The sequence below is a fragment of the Peromyscus californicus genome, unplaced genomic scaffold (genome assembly GCF_007827085.1).
Source record: "Peromyscus californicus insignis strain IS unplaced genomic scaffold, ASM782708v3 Scaffold_9__1_contigs__length_137607984, whole genome shotgun sequence".
Lineage (NCBI taxonomy): Eukaryota > Metazoa > Chordata > Mammalia > Rodentia > Cricetidae > Peromyscus > Peromyscus californicus.
In genome coordinates this window covers 55,974,511-55,993,378 of record NW_026294617.1, presented here as the reverse complement: position 1 = coordinate 55,993,378, position 18,868 = coordinate 55,974,511, and the positions used below count along the sequence as shown (strand labels likewise).

Sequence of the window (18,868 nt, the reverse complement as noted above, 5' to 3'; positions counted from 1 at the left end):
ATTGATTTGAACTGTCCGGCGAAGGACAGTTTCCTTTTCTGCCAGTGTGTGTGTGTGACCTTTGCAATGAACTTATACTTGAACCTCAGTTTTGAAGCGGTGGGTGCTTTTTATGAACATTTTCCAGAGGGCAGCTGTGGAGGACGTCAATCCAGCAGATGACCCCAACAATCAAGGGGAAGATGAATTTGAGGAGGCTGAGCAAGTGAGGGAAGAGAATTTGCCAGAGGAAAGTGAGGAGCAGAAACAAGGGGAAGCAAAGCAAGAGAACGCAGAAATGGATGAGCACTTGGTGGTAAGATGCTACAAAGGGTGGGTTCAGCCTGAGCGTTTCAGTAAATGCCTAATTGATGGGAAAGGCACGTGCTTATGTGGGTTGAGAGATGATTTGCCACATCAGCACATCATCGGGTTTTAGACCCTTATGTAAGATGATATGCCTGTACTCCAAGAGGGAGATAAGGAGTGACGCACACTTCTTTTGAGAAATGAACATTCAGCATTTTCTGGCTACTGATGCCTTTGCCGGGACGCTTTTCATCCTGGTGTGCTCATCCTTTGACCCAGCATCCTGTGAGACACTTCTCCAGGGTACAGTAACGTGAACCTCTCCTTTTGTTCCTACAGATGGCAGGGAATCCAGACCAGCAGGAGGATAATGTTGATGAACAGTACCAGGAGGAAGGAGAGGAGGAGGTATAAGATTGGGTGCATGTGACTGGACACACTGGGCATACTACCCTCAAACAAACCTCAGCTCTGTTGACTTTGACATTCAGATTTAAACGGAATGAGAAAGGGTTGGGAGCTTGAAGAAGAAATGGATCATAGCAGTCGAAACACTTAGAAGATAAGAAACCAGAGTGATTTTAAATGACCAGAAGTTTGGAATCAAGAAGACCTCTGGCAGATGTAGATACATGTGATCTTTTTGAGAGTATCCATGCATGCATTTTCTTGCATCCAAGAGAGAAGAACAAGGCTCTGCACTTCCAGGGAGTGTGTACTGACCCCTGTATCTTTCTCTCTGGAATCTTCCCCATGCTGTCTCAGGGGGACCCTAAAGAGTAAACTGGGACTCATCTAACCCACTCCAAGTATTTCTAGAGATTCACCAATCTTTCCTTCTGACCTCTTCCCTAATATGAATGCAGAATCTTAATTAAGCTTAATAATGAGGGCTAGGTCACCTGACAAATGAGAGGTCTTGAGTTCAGTCTCTAGCACACCCCCTCCACCAAAAGAAAAAGGGAAAGAAAAAGAAAGGAGGAGGCAAAATATGGAAAGGACTGCATTCCAGTTGAATTAAGATGCATTTAGATGGAATTTCTTAATATTAAATTTTAATTTCCTTTCCATTGTAGATTTCTGACATATTACCACTAATGAATTTCATATAAAACCTATCCCATTGTCTTATTCCTGTGATGAATCAGCTGGTGATTGCAGTGTGTGAGGGATTGTCTCTAGCAGCTGTCTCTCTAGTGAACTGTATGTTGGGAGTGTATTAAAGTTTCATTACTGTGAAGAGATGCCATGACCACAGCAACTCTTATAAAGGAAAACATTTAATTCAGGCTGGCTTACAGTTCAGAGGTTTAGTCCATTGTCATAACAATGGGAAGCATAACAGCACACAGGCAGATGTAGTGCTAAAGAGGCAGCTGAGAGTTCTACATCCCGATGGGCAGCAGGAAGAGAGTGAGCCACTGGGCCTGGCTTGAGCTTCTGAAACCTCAAAGCCCACCCCCAGTGACACACTTCCTCCAATAAGGCCAAACCTACTCCCACAAGGCTACATGTCCTAATCCTTTCAAATAATGCTACTCCCTATGAGCCTCTGGTGGCAAATTGCATTCAAACTACCACAGGATATATGGTTTGCATCTTACATCAAGTCAAGACCTCACATTTACTCCCTTTATAGACAAGTCAGTATTTACCAAGTTAAAGCACTGGTTAAGGGCCACTTCATAACCAGGGTCTTGCAAACAGGGTCTTCCTGGGGGAAAGGACAGGTAAGATGGTAGACACAGACAAGTGAAGTGATGACCTAAAGCCAGGCCCCCAGGAAGAGAGCAAGCTCAGAGAGTCTGTGCTCTGCACTCACACCGCACCCTCCGCTGCCTTCATGAATCACTGCCTCATTCTTACTGATTGTTAGCCTTTTAGAGCCAATGCTAGAATTGTGCTTATCCCAAGAAAAGAGAAAAGCCTGCTGCCCTTTATGACCACAGCCGTGTTCTCTGTAACAGGCTTGATCGTTGCATTCCCTTGCATCTCCCCACCTGCTGTTCATCTTCATGAAGACCCAGAGATTAGCTTTTCGGAAAGAGCGTTGGAGAAAGTAGCAGCCTTGAATATTAAGACATTTGCAGGAGAAAGCTATTCATCAGGACTGCTCTTGTAACAGCATGTCTAGACCAATAGTCCTTTGTTTCCTCAAGTCAGATCAGGGGGAGCTTTGAGGGATTACGAGAGAAACGGTTCACCTTGGCTTCCTTTTAAAAATTCAGAAGGGTAAACATAAAAGTTTAATCACTGTTTGCTGATTCCTTCTCAGCTCGGTAGTATGATCAGTTAAAGGGAAGGATAGAAACCCTGAGATGTGAGAAGGATGGAGGACGGTAAGAAAAGACAGACAGGCTAGGGCAGGCAACAAGGCAGAGGCTTGGGCTGTTCCACTGCAGCCGGCACCCAGAGGCGGTCCTTCCGCTCCACTGTTCTGTTGTTCCTCTCCTTGGCTGCTAACACTGTTCCCGAAGCCCCAGGCCCTGCCTTGAGGCCTTGTGGATCTGGAATCTCTCTCTCTCTCTCTCTCTCTCTCTCTCTCTCTCTCTCTCTCTCTCTCTCTCTCTCTCTCTCTCTCTCTCTCACACACACACACACACACACACACACACACACCTGTCATTTAGGACTACTGCCTAAAACTCTTAGAAAGCTTTTCTTTCCAGTCTTAACTGCCTCTCTGTCCACTGATCATCTCTTGCACAGGCTGTGTTGAATTTTACCAGCTCTTTCCATTATTTCTTTCAAACACAAATAATGAAGATGAGGTGCTAAGCAACCTGCAGCGAGATGAGCAGTGAACTAAAAGTATGGATGCACTGGATAGTTTTAGTGTGGGGGTGGTGGTGGAGAGGGGCAGCATTCACGGACACACTTTAACAACAATGAAATAATGAGTGGCTTCATCCCCCTGGTCTCTTTTCAGCCTGAGTGTCCCAGCTGTTCTATAATGACTGGGCTGTAGACTTATAATAGTGCCCAGTTTTCTTCCCTCCCAGGCAAAACTTGGATGTGTAGGTGTTAGCGTATTACTGTGTTGGTATTAGTGAGGGTACACATTCATGTCTATACCCATGAGTGTAGTGGCCAGAGGGAAACCTTGGATGTCATCCCTCAGGTGACATCCACCTTTATTTTCTTAAATAAGGTCTGTCATTTGGCCTGGCATTCACTAAGTAGGCAGGCTGCCTGGCCAGACAACACTGGTTATCTGCCTGTGTCTGCCTCACCGGTGCTGGGGTTATGTGCATGGCACATGGGCTCTGAAGATTGAATTTGAGGTCCAATTACTTACACAGTAAACACTTCAATGACTACTCTATGGCCCTGGCCTTCCACTACCTTCTTTTGTCTCAGCCATGTTATCATTCTAAGACATAAAAATGACAGATTCCTACCAGCACTCCTTGTTTATTTGTTTATGATTTTTAAAGTAAAAATACTTACTGTAATATTTTTCTCATTCCAGATATTTTATTTACTTTTGAGTGAAGAGACATATTATGACATATCTAAAAAAGTTTATGTATTTTAAAGTATTTAAATGTTAAAAACAGATTAAATGACTGCTTGAAAAATTTAGCAGATTAATATGAACATTCAAGAAAGAGAAGTAAAAGGTTGTTTGTCCACTTTCTGTAGACAGAGGGGCACATACATACCTGACACCAGAAGCAACCTGAGAATCAGATTTCCCAGGGCTGGGCTCAGCTGGTAGAGTTCTGGCCCAGCATGTAAGAAGCTGACAGGTCTGTCTCAGACAACACATGAACTGGCTGTGGTGGAGCACAACTAAAATCCTGGCACTTTGGGAGTAGAGGCAGGGGGATCACAAGTTCAAGGTTGTTCTCAGCTACAAACTTGAAGGGATGGAAGCTCCTGCTAGGAAAGGAGCAAGGGAGGCCTTTTCAATGGGCACAGATTCTTTTAAACCTTGCTGAGCAGTCATTGTAGCTAATGTTGTTGAAGGCCTCTGACTGTCTAGCATGCCACTACTTCCGGATCCTCCCACGCTCAGCTTCTTACAGTGAAGCCTCCTGGTTCCTAGCTAGGTACAGTTTCTCTCACATGTACAATTGTTACTACATATGCTAGCACAGGACAGCTAGCCAACCCTAAATTCAGATCCGGGGTCTGCTTTGTTTTGTTTAACCATTAATCAAGGTTGACCCCATCTGGTAGGATTCTTTCCTGAAATTTCTAAAGCACAGTTTTCGGGACTACAAGTGAGAAGTAGCAGTGTTGAGATGTCTTTGATAAAGCATGGTGCCAGCTGAGGCAGGATATTAAGGCAGACTATTGAGGAAGACATACATGATCAAAGGTGAGCTTTTGATCTGGGGCTATCAGCTTCAGCATATTGTAAAGCTCAAGAATACAATATCATCTGTTCTTCTTCAGTAATGCAGTTAAGATGATCTTGGATTACTTTGGTCTCAAACATGATAAATGCATTAATATTATATATGTAAGCGTCTGTTGTCTCTATGGCTAGAATATTACAGACTATCATTTTTTGATTAATCAAAGAGCCATTTACATCATCAGTTCACAACTATAATTAGAATGACAACTGGATCATAAGCTAAAATTTGTACAGTAGGTCCACCAACTAGAGAAAGGGAGAAACAGTCTTAGAAAATTTATTTCCCCAGCCAGACATTCTTAACCAACATCCATTGTACTAAAAAAAAAAATAGTGTCCTGTCTTAGCTGTGACCAAAAGTCACCTTAAGAAGTTCATGAAAAATACAAACCCCTATACCAACTCTACCCTGCAGAATTTGTATTTATCTTTTGAGGGCTCTAGAAATCTGAACCCTTCAAAAGCTCTACCTTCCCAAGCAGCATATATTGATATTTTGGGAACCTCTGTTTAGATAAATAGTCCTAGGGAAAGCAGCTACCTAGATAGTCTTTGGAAAGTGTGACCTCTTAAACTAATATGAGTGGTCACACCCATTTGCTAAACATTTTTTCACTAAATGCTTAGAAGAACCCACAGCTCTCAGACCACTCCTCCCTGAGACACACATATAAACACCAAGGGTCATGGACTTTATTCAACATTTTTATTTTGTGTATAAGAAATTTGAGCTTCAGAGAGGTCAGTTAAGTTTTTCAGAATCACATAATTTGTTATTTATTGTTGAATTCTAAACAATCAACTTAAGACGGAATCATCAATGAATGATGTCACTACATGAACAGAGCTCAGGGAACTTTCTACGGAGCATGGAGTGACTGGGCGGTCAACATCTGCTGTCACTGACCAAGGACAACCTTACTGTTAGTAGGACAAACACGCACAGGGTGCCTGCTGATGAGATGAAAATGGGAAGTTTTCAGCACCGCTTCTGAAATGCCCCTGGCTCTTAAGTTGAAGCTGAATTTGTTCACACTTTATGAAACCGTCCCTCACACGCAATATAAGGCCCTAGAGGGATGGTTGAAGGGGTGGCTGAAGGCTTAGCAGACAGAAGTGAACTTAGAATTTTTTAAGGAGGAAAGGAAGCCCTTGTCATGCATGATCTTTGTTCAGATTCTGATCAGGACAGAGTGACTGTACATGTCTCTTTTGTGACAGCAGCAGGTGTGGTGACTCACAGTTGTAGCCCCTGCACTCAAAAGGTGATGGGACAAAAGGACCACTGGTTGATGCCAGATTGGGTCACTTAGAGAGTGTCCATGTCTGCCTGGGTGGCAGTGTAAGACTTTAATCTCAAAACAAAACAAAAACATTTTCAAAAAGGCAGTCAAGAAAGAGTGTGAGTGTGGTCCAGCCAGTAGACTATGGCACAGGGTTGTGGAAGCTATCAGATGTCTAGAGAGACATGCATTGCCAGAGATGTATGCTGTGGAGTGTAAATGGCTTTACATGGAAATTGCATGATGTGGAGAAATTTTAAGACTAATTCAGCAAAGGCCTGAGGAGATGGCTCAATTGGTAAAATATTTACGATATAAGCTCGAATGCTTGAGTTAGGTCTACAGCACTCCCATTAAAAAACAAACAAACAAAAAACTAACAAACATGATAGCACACACTTGTTTTTGTTTTTGTTTTCCTAGATAAGAATTTCTTTACTGCTGTTGGTTTTTTATAAAGTAGCTGTTCCCATAGTGTTCATGGGAATCCTGGGACATCCTGAAGACATTTACATAAGGTTAATGAGGGTTAATGAGGTTATTTACATTACAAACAATGTTTATGGGTGAGGTCAGAGTTACTTCACATATGTTAACATAACACAGCACACTGTAATGAATTATATGCAAGAACAGTTTTATTCTTAAAGTGTTTTATTAATATAATTTTTTAAATTTTGTAACTTTCTTTTTTTAATGTTTTTCTATTAAGAAATTTTTTATTCATTTTACATACCAACCACAGATCCCTCTCTCCTCCCTCCTTCTGCCTCCAGCCTTCCTAAGCCAGCCCCATTCCCTCTTCCTCTGACAAAGTAAGACTTCCCATGGGGAGTCAGCAGAGTCTGGAACATTCAGCTGAAGCAGGTCCACCCCCCTCCCCCTGCATCAAAGCTGGATAGCACACACTTGGAATCCCACCACTGAGAAGACAGGCAGGAGCATCCCTGGGGATCACAGGCCAGACTAGGGAAATAGGTGCCTGTCAGGATCAATGAGAGACTAGGTTTTAAAAAAAATAGGGTGAAGACCTGAGGAAAACACCTGACATTGACTTCTGAACTCCAACTTCCGGTGCACCTGCACACACACACACACACACACACACACACACACACACACACACACGCACATATGCACACACACACGCACATATACAGGTGTATACATAATTCACTGAAAAGGGTAGGCATGTCATAGATGATACAAGTATGGCCATGTTGACATTAGTGGCTGTAAGAGTCTTAGTAAGTGATTCTCTTTATTGGCATGCACTTGAGGGTTTTCATAATGAAAACTGTTATCCCAGTATGCTATAACAGATCTGTAATCACAGCACTCCAGGGGCTGAGGCAGGAGGATTGTGAGTTTGAGATGAGACCCTGTCTAAACCAAAGCAAAACAACAAAATTGACCTCACTGTTTATATAGAAAGAAATATTCAGAGGCAAGCCTTTGGTTTAGGTTGGTCTATCCACACAGTATATGTTAAGAGGTGGAAAACTCCCATAAGCATAGTCTGTTTTGTAAATAAAGTTTTATTGGAATAGAGCCAAGCCTATTTATTTGCATATTGTGTACAGCTGTTTTGCTCTACATTGGTAGAGTTGTGTTGCATGACAGAGACAGAATGGTTGAGGAAGCCTGAGCAGTTACTATTCCCCACCCCCCAACAAAAAAGAATTCCATCCTCTGATTTAGGGATTTTTCTCACTGCACTGCATAGGTTCTAAGCACTTCTTCCATTCTCAACTAACTCACTTTTTAGCCAAGTAATGCATTCTTCATTAAAGTTACAAAAAAGTTGTCTTTGTTGGTTGAAGTCAACAGGAACACTTGAGCAATTTAATAATGCTTCTGTTTGTCAGCCCTGAATGTAATGGAGAATATATGTTCCACTGCCCTCATCCCAGTATCCTATGTAATGTCACTGTAAGATTCTATGACTAATGGCAGAAGAGATGTCATGGACCACTGATAAAGACGTAAAGTGAGACACAGATATCTTTAGCTCACCCTATCAGAAACTGTGAATACAGAGGATGTTCTATGCCTCCGATCTAATTATTTGGAATGACTACAGTATAGGAGCTCTAGGTCCAGCTGATAGTAGAATGACTAGACTCATGAAGACTTCCCTCCAGCCTGGATAGCTTGGAAAAGACATCCTTTCAGGCTACAGACAGGCCAGTGTCTATCCACAGCTCGTAGGGAGGCTGAACTGTTCTCATTTCCCTCGTCCTGTTTGGATGCTTTGACTGTAGCACCTCACCCATTTTGCACAGTGCCAACAGCCGCTCCTCCAGCTCTTCTTCTCCCCAATCTCTTACTGCCCCGTGCTGTTCAAGAGGGCTCAATCATGTACTATGATCCTAGAAGAGACTGGCTTGGTACCAACACAGTCTTCTGAGACTCTTTGTGATATATGCAAATGACTTCTGTCTTTTGGCATATATATGATTTCAGAAGTTAACAAGTTAGAAACTGCATTATCGTCTATTTCTGTAAGATGTGATCATTAGAGGTTATTTAGTAAGAGTATTTGGATGCTTTCTTTGATTTACATTTTCAGATAAATGCTTTCGATCAGGGAAACTATGATAATAGTGAACACAACATAAAACAATTTCCAACAGAAATGTGCTAGAACATTAGATACAGGGATTTGGGAACTGTTTAATAGAATATTTCATGAAGAAGTTATGATTATTTTGTCCTATTTTCTATACATTTTAGCTAGATAAATTTATTCTTAGATACATCAGTTTTCTACCTCATTTTACATAGACAATGGTATTTTTTGTACCTATGGAGAAGAGATATTTTTGCATTTATTTATTCATCTACCTCATTGTTTGGCTGTTATTTATTAAAAAATTCAGACTTGCTGATGGAAGCAGATGCAGAGACCCACAGCCAAGCACTTGGCTAAGCTCCTGGAGTTCAGTTGAAGAGAGGGAGTAGGGATTATAGGAGCAAGGGGGTCAGGATTATGATGGGGAAAACCACAGAGATAGCTGACCCAAGCTAGTGGGAGCTCACAGACTCTGGACTGACAGCTGGGGAGCCTGCAGGGGACTGCACTAGGCCCTCTGAATGTGAGTGAAAGTTTTGTGACTTATTTGTTTGTATATCCCCTGGCAATGAACCAGCGCTTATCCCAGGTACAGGAACTGGCTTTTTAGAGCCCATTCCCTATGGTGCGATGATGCCTTACTCAGTTGTGATGCAGGGGGACTTGATCCTGCCCCAGTTTAATATGCTAGCTTGTGTTGACTACCCAAGGGAGGCTTTACCCCCTATGAGGAGTGGATGGGGGTGAGGTGGGGGGGGAGAATGGGGGAAGTAGGAGAAGAGGAGGAAGGGGGAACAGGGATTGATATGTAATATGGGAAAAAAGTTTTAAATAAATAAAAAAAAGAGAAAATTCTGACTTGCCTGGAATGTACCTGGTTATTGATAACAACAAATAAGACAGGCTGTTTTGCCTTTCTAAGACTTCTGTCCCATCAGCCCTGTAGATTCCTGGGTTTCTTCCATTTGGAAGTGGAAATACAACAATTTGTAAAGAGAGCTGAATCCCTTTATCGGTTGACTTTGTAGAGCTCACCCATATTCAAACAAAACAGAAATCAAATCCATGGGTCCTTCTTTGAGAATCACATTGATTTTGAGACTTTTCTTCTTGACAGTTTCATATATTTATATAGTGAATTTTAACCATTTTCTTCTCCATTGCCCTTTCCCATCCTCCTCCCTGGCCTCACTCCCTTCCCCTCTAGATGCTTCTTTTCAACCAGTCTTCCTACGTTCTCGTCTTCCTTTGGGGTGTGGCCCACTGAGTCTCATTAGTGTTTCTTGCCCAAGCATGAGTGGGAGTCATTTACTGGAGCAAATGTTTCTTCTTCTCGGTGCCCCACCACTGAAGAGAGTAGCACCTGTCCCTCCAGCGACCACTAACTGCCAACACTTCCTACAGAGGCACATCGCACATCTCTACATCCACAAGACAAGTCTGACTTTGGACTTGTATCACTTTTCAACTTGAATTTTTTTCTCTTTTGCAAAGATGTGCAATTTTGAATGAATATCTTAGAAATCAGATCATTTTGTTACAAGTGTTTAAATGGGAAAGCATCATTCAGTCTGTGTGATTGTGTTTTAGGTTCAGGAAGATTTGACTGAAGAGAAGAAAAGGGAGTTGGAACATAATGCTGAAGAGACTTATGGTGAAAACGTATGTTTATTTCTTTGAATATGTGCATGAGTGTGTATGTGTGCCTGCATGTATATATGTGTGTGATGTGTATATATGTATGCAGGAATGTGTGTGTTGGCCTATTCTGCCCTGGAATGTCACATTTCCATATAGAAGTCACACACATGCACACAGACAGGGACCAGAAGCATATTCTCTGCACCTCTAAGCCAATGATAAATTTAGCAGGCCTACCTAGAATAAAGAAAAGTTATGATAACTGGAATATTGAGAGGCTGTAGTATTGCTTATGAAATCATTTTCTTCACACCTTCTTTTCCTCCAAAATGAATTACTTTGCATCTTTGTTGAATAGAATATCGGTCACAAAGGCTACATCCTCTCTTAGATTTGTTTTTTCTCTTATCCTTTAGGCTGATGATAAAAATAATGATGTCGAAGAACAAGGAGCTCAAGATGGTGCCCATCCCAAAGGAAGAGAGGAGCATTATGAGGAGGAGGAAGATGAGGAAGAAGACGGAGCTGCTATCGCTGAGAAATCACATCGCAGAGCCGAAATGTAGCCGGACCCCATTTCTAGACTACGCTCAGCCAACACATTTTTTTCAAGCTGCTCTAAAACGAATCCCGCCTACTGAATTCTAGAATATTTAATTACATACAAAAGTGAGGGTTTAGACTTTTTTAACTTTTATATTAGAAATGCTATACATTTATATGAATATATTTTGATAACTTAGCTTAGAACTTCTTTTATAGTCAAGTTAAACATGGACAAGAAGATAAACAATGAGACATGCCCTCAGGTCGGAATCTCATTCCTCAGAGATGGTGTGATGTTGTAAAGTGCGTGGCTTTTGTGCATGTCTCAGCTCATTACTTTTTTGTTTTCTGGCTTCCAGGTAGTCTACCGTTTATATTGGATAAAAGGCAGGGTTGGATTTAGAAACAAGGCGTACTGAAAAACACTGTGCAAATGTCGAGGGAGTGACTGGTAGCCAAGTGGCTGTTCTTGCAGGTTCTTATGTACAGCTCTGATAGGATGTCACTACTGCAGGCTGTCTGGAAATGAAGTCCATCTGCACAGTTGACATGCAATTGGAAAGCTTTTTTTGTGTGTGTGGCGGAGCAAAGATGTTGTTTTTTAAACTTTCAGGTCAGTTAGAAGAATATTTACCATTGCTTAAAAATCACAGCTGTCGTGCTTGAGGGAAACCAAGTATGAAAGTTGAATAATATTAATATGAAAGTATCCTGGACTTAGTCTTCTGTTACAGAGGCCAAACAGGGGCTGACACGCTTAAAAACTGATGTAGTATGTGTGATGGTGCTTCCTGGGTGAACTCCCAGTTTCCATCATTTCTTATCTAAATTCTCTTAGTTCTAAGCTCATCAGTATCCCGTTTCTACAGCATATGTTTCTCCCTTAAGCTCTGTGCCTTGGTGTGTAACTATTTCTATCATAGTCATGGATATGAAAGCATGCAATGCTACAGTTTAATAAGATTATTTTTCAGAACTATATAGTGAAATATCTTTAGCACTATGATAGGAATTCCCCTCTCAGTGACTTTACTATTTACCCAGAATTGACCTGCCTTTGCCTATATATAAGGTATTTTAATGGCTATGAATAATAATATACATCCCTGAGGAGAAAATTCAAAGTGGAAATTTTTTCCTAAAATGAGCACATATTTTAGTTTGTACCATTAATATTGTTAAACACATAGAACTGGGCCACAATTCATCTTTGTGTGGTTTTTAGATACTACTTTCAAAATAATAAAAATGAATTTCAGTTTCTGCTATTATTGTATGAATGTAATTTTAGTTTTTAATAACCACACTCATGTATGGTTTTGATTTTCCCAGCTGAGCAATTGTGTATGTGTGCATAGAAATGTTCTGTTCAAATGTATTTTGGATAACCAGTAACCATAAATCAAATCTCATCTTTATGTATAAAAGCCCCTTATGTAATGTAAAATGTATGATATTGTACATAATACTCAGAATACAATTATTTTGGTAAATTAGTTTGTATTTTAATGTCCCAGTTACAGTATTTAATTATTTGAAACTTGGGTAATAATCAATAAAGCTATGAAAAGTGATGGGTAAGTCTTCTAAAGCATATAATTTCCTGGTTTGTGATCTATGGTTTTTCTTTATAAGAAGGATATAGATTAATGAATTATTAAATGCCTTTCCCAAACTGCTTCATTTTCTTTCTTTTTCTACTTTGATTGGCACTTGACTTCTCATAGCCCATCCTCTTCCCTAAAGAAGAAGCTAAGGACTTTAGTTGTCTTTAAGCTAACCTTGGGGGCTAGAACGGTCTAGAAAAACATGAGAAAGCGTGAGTATCATGTTCACAATCCATGTGTAAATCTCTCTATTAAATCACCAATCACGAACTATTCTGGAATATTTCTAACTCCATGTTGGAAGAACATTCTAGTGAGAACTAAATCAGACCTGATCTCCATTAATGACCAGAATCGATGTAAATTATCACTTAAGTTCATCTTGCCAATTAGTGTATAACTTTGGGTTGACCAAGAGTCAGAGGAGGGCTGGGAGCTGATTCAGTTGCTTCAGGACTTGGCTGCCCAAGTATGAGGACTTGAGTTACATCCCTAGCGCCTAGCATCTTAGCATTGGGAAGGTGTAAACAAGAGGATCTCTGGGGTTTGCGGGCCAGCAGGGTAGCCAAAAAAGTGAGTTCCGAGTTCAGAGAAAGACTCTGCCTCAATAAATAAGAGAATGAGAAATGAAGGTACTGAATGTGGAAGTCAAAGTATTCCATGCCTGTGCATTTATTAGGACAAGAAAGCACTGAATTAGGCATGTGTGCATATAGCACAAAAGAGCACAGATGTGATGACTGGTTCTTTGCAAGTGTGATCAGAGAAGATCTAGCAATGTAGAGCATAACCTTAGCCACAGGCACCAGTGACTCACTCTTACCAAGGAAAAGGACTGACATGTATTGAATGCCTTCACAGTGTGAGAAGTATTTGACCTGGACTCTTCAATTCCCAGTGCCCCCTTGACACTGAGAGCATTTCCCTTAAGGTTGATGGAGTGGCCATTGGAACATTTGACATTGTTTACCTCTCTGAGTAAGACATTTTGTGTGTTTGGCTCTTTGGACACTTTGTGATCCATTATCATTTTGTGTATTTGGCTCTTTGGATACTTCATGATCCATTCATAATAAGGCAGGTTGCACAGGAGTGGGTTACATAGCCAGACACTTTTCTCTCTCCCACCCCAATCCCACAGTCATGCAGCCACTTTTAAAATCATCACTCAGAGACTTAATATCAATTACAAACTGTTTGGTCTATGGTTCAGGGTTGTTGCTAGCTAGCTCTAACATCTTAAATTAACCCATTTCTATTAAACTATATTTTGCCACATAGCTATGGTATTACCAGTCTGCTGGAATATTTTCCTTGGGTGATTGGATGGCGTCTGTCCGACTCTGCCTTTCTTCTCCCTGTTTCTCTTGGATTTCCCACCTGACTATAACCTGTCTTGCCATAGGCCAGAGCAGCTTCTTTATTAACCAATGGTAGCAACACATATTCACAGCGTACAGAAAGACCATCCCACAGCAGGGTTACGTTGCTTCTATTCAGATACCTTCCTGCAGCTCTTCTGTCTTCTCTGTTTCCTTCATGTGTACTTCTTGGTTGCTTTCTCAGTCAATGGCATTGCTTCTTGCACTTCCCCTTAAATGCTGGTGCTTTTCAAATTTATTGCCAGAGATCTTGTCTCTGTTTGACCCTTCTCCCATGTCTCATTCATTTTCTCAGCCTAATTTTCTACATCCCATTCTACCCCCAACGTCATAATTGTCAAAACTTCATTTTCTTATACCTTATGGAACTTACTTCTCTTTCTAAATTGTCTTCTTTCACTAAGTTTTACCAAATAGAGGCATGAAGTCCATCCTTAATTCTGTCTTCCCACCCCACAGCCTACTACCAACCTACCTTCCATCTGCCCACTGTCCTGGTCCAGGCCCCACTTAGCAATATTTACCTGGAGAGTTCCCTTGCTCCTTTTTTCACTTTCTTGTTCCTAATCCCTAAAGCCTGAGCCAGTAGGACTTTTAACGATAACCTTACCACTACAGTATTGTGCAATCATTTAAGAAATTTCCATTGCATGAGAGAAAACCTCCCAGATCTGCTAATATGGTCTATAAAATTCTTCATGATCTAACCCCACCTTACTTCTTAAGCCTAGTAAGTTACTTTTTAATATGAACTACAATAAGTATGATTTGTGTATGTCAAACACATCCTCCCCCAATTTCCTTGATAGCCATCCTTGGCCCTGGTCTCTGGATGGAAAATTGACTAGCAGAGCTGATGGTACTCCCTCATCTATATGCAAAATAAGCACATGGTTCAGGCAGGACAGATAATTGACTCAACACATATCAATTAGATTTCCTCTCTGGGATGTTGTTGGAAGGCAATTTCAATATGGTATCCCTGAGCACCTTGTAACAGTGTTTATCACGCACTCTTTTTTCAAGGATATGAGCAGAACAAGCAGCCTTCTGGGTTTGTCTTCTTGTTTGCCTTCAGGCCAAGATTTGAACAAGTTTGCTAGAAGAACCTTTATAAAGTGAGAGTTCCCTAAGATGGGGCATCACACGTTATGTCAGGGGCTTACAAGGGTGCAATATGCTCTCATCCCATGACACTTGGAAAGGAGGAAATTAATGTGGAGGTGAAAAGGTAAAGCCAGTGCTGCCTTGGATCCTGCTTTGCAGAGTTCTGTCCTTTTCTGGATGATTTCGTTGAGTCTCACCTTAGCTAACAGTTCTTTCAGGAACTGATTTTCAAGTTGGAATATACTTAATGAACAGTTGAGACTCACAGAGACCTGTCATGAGGAGTCACTACCACACGGTGAGAGCTGCTAGATACAATACAAAGAAGTTTCAGCATGGCTGTATTCTCCTAAAACTTTATGTGAGCAAAGCAAGGTGCCTCTACAACTACAGAATGCTGATCTACATGGCCCAAATACAGTAAAAAAGAGTATTTCAATAGTAAACAAGATTTTGAGGTCTTCAAGTGTTATGGATTTCTATTACTTTGTTATTATCCCTTTCATTTTTCAGTTGGCAAGCACTCAACAGTATTTGGGCTGCTACATCTGTACACAATTTTAAGTAATTGGAAATGAAATATTTTTGTCCTTTACCATCTTGGCTGACCTTGTTCTCTCCATTCCCTGTATGTTACTAATGGAGCTTGAAATTAAATGTCATTTCTGTTTATCTCTTAACACATTTCTGTTTTTATATTAACACATATACAGCATTGCCCTGAAAGTACATGTCTTCTAAAGACCTGGTTCATCGAACAACATGGGCTTAAGCAAGATGAGATGATGTCTTTTTATCTGGTGTGTTCTCTCCTCTCTGAATATATGTGTACCAGTTATACTGGGTGGCCCATTCACTCGTTACAGCTTTGAAAGTTTGGTTTTTGTGGGGTTTTGTTAAGTTCATGTACTCTATTAGAATTAGTCATTAAGATTTTATTTATTTATTTTTATTTATTTTAATTTTGACACATAGTCCTGCTAAGTTGCCCAGGATGGACTTGAAGGTTCAGTTCTCTTAGCTTTAGTCCTCTAGTAGTTGGAGTTAATGGTCTGCAAACCCTGGGTCTGGCTTAGAAATACGTTTGAGAGTATGCACATGTTCATGTGTAGGTCCATGGCAGTATGGGGGTGTATAAGCATATGTATATACATGCTGGAGAATTCAGAGGCCAGCCTCAGATGTCATTGCTCATGAGTTCTCCACCTCTGTTTTCAAAAGAGAATCTTTTGATGTGTTTTCATTTGTCTGGAACTTGCCAACCAAGTAGCTAGGTTGGCTGGACACTGAGTCTCAGAGACTTGCCTTTGTTTATATCCTTAACACTGGGATTACAAGTGAGTAGCACTATTCCTGGCATTTTTAGAATATGGGTCTAATAATCAAACTCAGGTGCTCACACCTGTGCAGCATGCATATAACCTACTGAGGTATCCTTCTTTCCTTGCCTTAAACATTTCAATACATGCAATCAAGCTATCTTTTATAACCCTCAACCCCAGCCAGTTACTTTCTGTAATGGTTTCAAAATGTGTTGAGGAAATCTTCTGGAGTCTAGCTTTCCTTCTCTTGAGTGAGTAAAAGATTTATTTATTGACTTAAGAAAAATAAAATTTATGAGCAGTAACTATGTGGGACACAGAGGTCAGATCATAAAAGATAATGTTACCTCCTTACCCTTACATTTGGATCACTCCTTATGAAAGTACCAGCCACCACAACTCGGGAGCTATTCAGACAGCCTTTGGAGATGCCCTACATTCCACACAGAATGGAACTGATGCTTTCTGACAACGGCAACATGAGAGAACTTGGATCGAGTGAATCCTCAAAATCCTGTCAAGCCTTCAAATGATGCAATTTCATTGTATGTCATGAGAAACTCAGGCAGAACATCCCAGAAAAGTCATTACAGACTCCCCTAGATCTTGAAGAACTGGGTACACAGCAGTAGCTAAGGCATCCATTTTCTGAGCAGTTTATAAGTCAAAAGAGGGCAGTGTATGGCTACACTACCAGTGCCTCTGGTCATCTAACCAGGTGCTCCACTGTATTAGTGTGGAAGGTGGCATTCAACCCAAGGAACCGAACAAGTTTAAGCCAATTTATTTGTTGAAAATTATTAGATATTTAATAGGTGTTAATAGCCTCTTGAGCTTGTCTATACACTTGGTAATTTTTTGTTTGTTTTATTTTTGTTTTTCTGTGTTGTTTTGTTAAAGAGATTTCAAGCCTTTTTTTTCAATATAATGAGATCAAGATCTCTAAGAGAAAAGCCTGGACACTACTATTTATTTTTTAAAAAAAAATATCCCCACAAATTGTCATTGCAGGAACACTGATTCTAGGTGAATGCAGCAGGCAAGGCAGTTTCGTGGGGGCCTAAATTCTGACTGTAGAGGTGGTTATACAAAGCTATATGTGTATTAAAATTCATAGAATTGCCAACAACAAAGAAAATAAATGGTTCTTTTACTGAACGGTAATTGAAAATGAAATAATGTAGCCTGTACAATGTTTTTGAAAGCCCCCAGATGATTGATGTTCAGCCAGGATCAATTGCCTGGATCTGTGTTTTTAAGGAGTGATCAACCCTCTCAGGTGTAAGCATTCATAGCTAGGGCACCACCTGTGTTAACATCCCCTCCTTAACAAACTGCCTGTATCTAAACACACACCCCAAACCTCCTATATGGATGTATCAAATTATCTATGCTGAAGTATCTTACAGTAAATGCTGTAAACTTGAGCTATAGCTGTCTGGTGGAGATTCACACTGGGGAATTTCAGAATACTGCATGGGGGAAATGTTCGAGCCAAAAGTCCTATTAGTCTCTGCTCTTAGAGGAAAAACACAAAACAGAAAACCTCATCACATAATTGCTTTGCCTCCAAACATTGCTTTGCAGGCCCGTAAACTGTGGCTTTCAGAGAACAACAAAGAATTCCCAAAGAAGAATATTTTAGATGTCTAATCTTATTTCTGACTAGAACAACAGAAAGAAAGAAATGTGTCACAAAGCTATACAATATGCAAGTATGTATTATTTGTGTGAGATACAAATTTCAGGACCCAATACTCTGGCCTTCTGTATTTCATCCAAGGTCACCATCTTGTAACACCTCTCTGGAAAAGAAATCATAACTAATATTCCCTGGGACATCTTCACTTCTTCCTGTGTAGAGTACGGTGGCAATACTTTTATCACAAGTGGCTCCAGGCCCTGCTGGTGAATATTGCACAAACTCCTTGGACCCTTTGTACTTACCTTATCAAGTATAATTTTGGCATAATTGCAGCTTCATTCAGATACGGGTTAGAGGCTACTAAATCATCTGACCTACTCACTCAATTCCTTCATTTCCTTCCCCCCTTTCACATTCTTACTGAGCAAGAAGCTGGAAATCAAAAACAAATTCTTATTTTGAAGGCCCCAGACCCAAATCTGGCTATGTCATCTTCCTGAGTAAGGAAATGTGGTGGTTGAAGCCTCCTTAGAACTTTCAATATATAAAACACTGAAAGATTTCAAAAGAAGTAGAAACTCTTTTTGCTCTCATGATTTGAGGTATTCTGTCTGGAAGAGTAAGAAAAGCCTAGGTAGTGTGTTGGACAAAAGCTGAAGAACAAATAATCCGTGCAAACCTGCCCCACTCATTCCCTTAACCTTAAAATAACCAGGCAAGTTTTGCTTTTATGGTTTTCCCTTGTGACAGACTAAGAGCATATATTAGGGAGAATGAAATAACTCTCTGAGCTAAGTAAAATCAGACAGTTTCCATGGAAAGATAACACACTCCAATAGCCCTGGCTGCTTTCCTGATCCTTCGTTCCCTATGGAGGCTTCTGGGGCAAATCTGGAGTTAGCAAAGTCAGTTTATTCGGATTATTTACTAGGGAACTTCAAAAACTTGAAAGGCATGCAAAAATATGCTCTGCACATATGAAAATAAATCACTGCAAATATAGGTAAATATCAAAAAGTAAAACTGCAAGTCACTAGCAGCTGTGTTTTTGGCCTCTTGATTCTGTTATTTCTGGCAAGAGTAAAGAAGGCATTTCTCCCAGC

General features: G+C 40.6%; 1 protein-coding gene across 1 annotated transcript in view; it reads left to right on the top strand.

Moving 5' to 3' along the window:
* The window catches only part of Golim4 (golgi integral membrane protein 4), an 80,564-nt gene extending 68,183 nt beyond the window's left edge, over positions 1–12,381 (top strand). The window contains exons 14-17 of the mRNA XM_052732172.1: positions 128–295; positions 628–696; positions 10,106–10,177; positions 10,573–12,381. Coding sequence (XP_052588132.1) covers positions 128–295; positions 628–696; positions 10,106–10,177; positions 10,573–10,722 — 459 coding nt within the window. The 3' untranslated portion in view covers positions 10,723–12,381. The remainder of the gene's footprint in view (positions 1–127; positions 296–627; positions 697–10,105; positions 10,178–10,572) is intronic.
* The last annotated feature ends 6,487 nt before the right edge of the window (positions 12,382–18,868 follow it).